Source organism: Nannospalax galili, unplaced genomic scaffold, assembly GCF_000622305.1.
Source record: "Nannospalax galili isolate Female #2095 unplaced genomic scaffold, S.galili_v1.0 scaffold1353, whole genome shotgun sequence".
Classification (NCBI taxonomy): Eukaryota; Metazoa; Chordata; class Mammalia; order Rodentia; family Spalacidae; genus Nannospalax; species Nannospalax galili.
This window is the reverse complement of record NW_008333501.1, coordinates 1,200,863-1,205,024: the sequence shown is the minus strand read 5'-3', so window position 1 is coordinate 1,205,024 and position 4,162 is coordinate 1,200,863. Positions and strand designations below refer to the sequence as shown.

Genomic DNA, 4,162 nt, shown 5'->3' with positions numbered 1-4,162 from the left:
AGGTAGATAGATGATAGATTATTAATGATTATAGCTACATGAGATGATAGGTAGACATATAGATAGATGATAGATAGATAGATATAGATGATAGATGATAGATAGATAGATAGATAGATAGATGATAGATAGATAGATAGATATAGATGAGAGATGATAGATAGATAGATATAGATGAGAGATGATAGATAGATGATAGGTGATAGATACAAACATACATACATGTATGTATACATGCATGAAAAGAAAAATGACATAGATAATAGACATACAGATAGATAGATAGATAGATAGATAGATAGATAGATGATCAGACAGACAGATGATAGATAGATAGATAGATAGATAGACAGACAGATAGATAGACAGATGATAGGTAGACAGATATAGATAGATGATAGATAGATAGATAGATAGATAGATAGATAGATAGATAGATAGATAGATAGATAGATAGATAGATAGATAGATAGATAGATAGATAGATAGATAGATAGATAGATAGATAGATAGATAGATGGATGGATGGATGGATGGATGGATGGATGGACGGACGGATGGATGGATGGACAGATAGATAGATAGACAGACAGATAGATAGATAGATAGATAAAGGGGATTTCTTGGATTGACTTACACCATACAGGCTGGGTAGTCCAACAATTACCATCTGCACCCTGGAGAAGCAGAGAACCTAGTAGCTGTTCAAGTGAAGAAGCTGGTCATCTCAGCAGTCCCAGTCTAGGCTGGAGGCCTGGAGGTTCCCTGGAGGTGCTGGTGATGAGTCTGAAGAAACTGGGGTCTGTTGTCCAAAGGTGATAGCAGTGGGCACAGGTGTGCTTGTTCAGGAAGAAGAGGAGCTTACACATGTGCAAATATGCCACCTTCCTCCTCCTCCAGCTTCTTCCCGTGGGGCTACCCAGATTCAGGGAAAGTTGTTTCCCCTTCAGTCACTGCCCCACATGCTGATCCTCTCTAGAAATGTCCCCACAGACACAGAAGTGCATTCCACCAGTCCTACAAGTGTCTTAATTCAATCCAGTTGACAACTATGACCAAACATCATGCATTCTTGCGAGAAGCTGATTCTGGAGGTCATTGGGGTGCTTTCCCCTGCCAGAGTAAGGTGACCTATGATGCGTTCAGAAAAAAGAATTCAGCCTTGAGCAGCACAGGTCATTTAGGCTCCAGAGTCCAAGTTCATGGCTCACTCACAAGCTGAGATGTCAAAGCAAGAGTCTGGTGTCCCTGCAGCTGAGCACCTCAGTTTCCTCTAGAGAGAATAGGTTCCCTCGGAGCCTGCAGGGATAAAGGGCAGTGAGGTCTCAGTGAGGACAAGTGACATTAGGCTTGCAAAAGGAAGTGGCCATTCTTTAAATCCATGCCTGGGAGGAACGAATATTCCATCTCAGCCTCAGGTTCATGGGAGGGAAACCATGTGATTTTTACTATCCACCCCCAAGGGCAACCCAGATCATTCCACAGGATGAGCAAGGTTGCATGACTGGACAGAACAGTCTAGTCAGTCCAATCCAGATGGTTGTGGAACACTGGGCCCTGCCAGCCACAGACTCCCCAAAGCCAGCTATTCTTTTTCAGGCAATAACCACATCTGTTAAGAATGCAGTGAGCATGGCCCATGTCCACCCAGGTGTCAGATGATCTTTTGAAAAAATCTTGAAAAATTGTGCTTCTTTTGTTTTGAGATAGGATCTTGCCCAGACTAGCCTGGACCTTAAAATCCTGCCTCAGCCTCCCAAGTATTAGAATTATAGGCATGTACCACTATGCCTGGCCTAAAATACAAATGCTTATAGGAAAACTCTTCACTTTTATTTTTTTGTTTGTTGGTTTTGTTTTTGGTCTTTTTTTTTTTTAAAGTTGCCTTGGTCATGGTGGGTTTTTTTAATTATTTATTTAATAACCACAAAATCAGAAGAAGCATTTCATTACAACAGCATTGACATATTCAATAACAATTTCCAGAGCTAAGATGCATCTCCTTCAAAATTGGCTGTAAATTTTTAGGTTTACAGTTGTTTTTGGCCTTTTTTTTTTTTTTTGAGACAGGGTCTCCCTGTAGCCCCAGCTGTCCTAGAACTCACAATGTAGACCAGGCTGGCCTTGAACTCACAGAGATCCGCCTGCCTCTGCCTCCCGAGTGCTGGGACTACAGGCCTACAGGTGTGTGCCACCACGCCCGGCTACTTTTCACTTTTAAATATGGGTATCTAAGGCAATGCTTGAAACATGCATAGTAACTTCCACTCATCCACTCGTGTGTTAGGCCAGGATATTCCTTCCTGCTTTTTATATGAGGAACAAAGAGGCTAAACCAAGTTGAATCTGGATATTTTTCTCAAATACAGGAAGGACTATGGTTTTTAATGATACAGACATAGCCACACCATATCACAGTCCCCACCCTGTGTAGCTTCCAGAATCCAAAGTTATGGAGAGTTACATGGATCATCTTCAATCTCTAGGGGCAGATGTCATGACCAGGAGTACAGAGCAAGACCCGTCTCTGGTTTTTCTTTAAATATTTTATTTGTTATTTTAGTTATATGTGTGTGAGTGCATTGCCTGCATGCATATAAGTGCACCCATGTCATGCAATGTCCATGGAGGTCAAAAGAGAGCATCAGATCCCCTGGAACTGGAGTTACAAACAGTTGTTAGTCACCATCAAACCCAGGTCTTCTGCAAGAGAAGTCAGGGTTCTTAACTGTTAAGCCATCTCTTCAGCCCTGCTTCTCCTGTTTTAATTACCCAATCACACCCCTATTTCTACCTTGCTGCTTAGAACAAAGATGTTTCTGAATACTCCACATTTTATATTTTTATTTGTGTTTTTACTTCCTTCTTTGTTTTAAGACAGGATTTTACCCTGTAACTCAGGTTAACCTAGAATGCAAAATCCTCCTCTCTCAGACTCTTGAGTGCTGAGATGACAGGTCTGCACGACACATCCAGATACTACTACCGAGTTTGAGCAGAACTGGTCCCTGCTTAGAGATGCAGACTCCCTTCATAGTCAGAGATCTAAATATATCTTATGTAGAATAATACCAAATGTCATCATGAGAACTGATCAAAATTCCACTGTTCCTCTCTCCCCCTCCTTACCACACTTCCAGGATGGTGCTATTCCTGTTGAGGGCCTGCAGGAGGGCTTCTGCACCCTGGTAGGTAATACTGTTGTTGGACAGCCTGGAGAAGAAAGTGGCAAAGGTGAGCTGAGAGAATGCTTGGCTTTCTGCTCGTGCCTGTTTCCAGGCCTACTAGACACACCCCCTCTTGTCTGAAATGCCCAATGAGCTTGTCCACAAGGGCAGATGCCTCTGTTGAGAGCTCCTCTCTTCCATTCAGCAAACTAGTGATGCCTTGGAAAGGGATCAGGGCATAAGGACTAAGGACCCACAGCACAGTGTCAGGCAGGCTTCCAGGGTTCAGATCCAGCCTCTACCACCTGTTTTGGATCTTCAGCAAATTTGTCTGAATTTCATTTCCTCATCTATAAAACAGGTCTGTGGAAGTACCTGCCTCATAGAGAATAAGAACCAGAGAGAAAACTTCATAGCAGAAGTTCTTGGCACAGCACCTAGTTGATAGGAAGTAGACCACAAATGGTGACACTCAGAGACATAGGCTAGGACAGGGACAGGAGCTGAGCCACATCAGGAGTCAGGAAGAGTCATGTGGCCACAGCTGCTCTTTTGCTCACACCTTTACCTTCCAGGAATGCCCACCCCATCTGCCCTCCTCCCCAGTACTGAGATAGTGCACATGCCACCATTGAGGCACCACCAAGAACACCACCAGTATGTTCTGAGTTTCTACATGCCAGCTCACTGCCTCTGTTACATCAGCATGTGCTCAGAACACTACAAGGAGGCCAATTACTATCCCCTTTACACTGGCAGCTACTGAGGCATTTGCCCAAGGAGGGACCAGCCATCTGGCTGCAAAGCCTGGATTCTGGCCAGCACTTGGCAGAGATGAAGCTGGGAAAAGAAAGAAGTCTCTCAGTCTCTCTCTCTCTCTCTCTCTCTCTCTCTCTCTCTCTCTCCTCCCTCCCCCCCTCCATTCCTCTCTCCCTCTCTCTCCTCTCCCCCTCTCCCCCCCTACACATCACACCCTCATTTTTTATGTGAAAACC

The 4,162-nt window shown here is 43.9% G+C and overlaps 1 protein-coding gene across 1 annotated transcript in view; it reads right to left on the bottom strand.

The window, feature by feature from the left end:
- Nod2 (nucleotide binding oligomerization domain containing 2) overlaps nt 1–4,162 on the bottom strand; it is a 69,618-nt gene that overhangs the window by 1,752 nt on the left and 63,704 nt on the right. The window contains exons 13-14 of the mRNA XM_008828311.3: nt 3,130–3,213; nt 638–1,299 (exon numbers count right to left, since the gene is read on the bottom strand). Of these exons, the coding sequence (XP_008826533.1) occupies nt 1,227–1,299; nt 3,130–3,213 (157 nt within the window). The 3' untranslated portion in view covers nt 638–1,226. The remainder of the gene's footprint in view (nt 1–637; nt 1,300–3,129; nt 3,214–4,162) is intronic.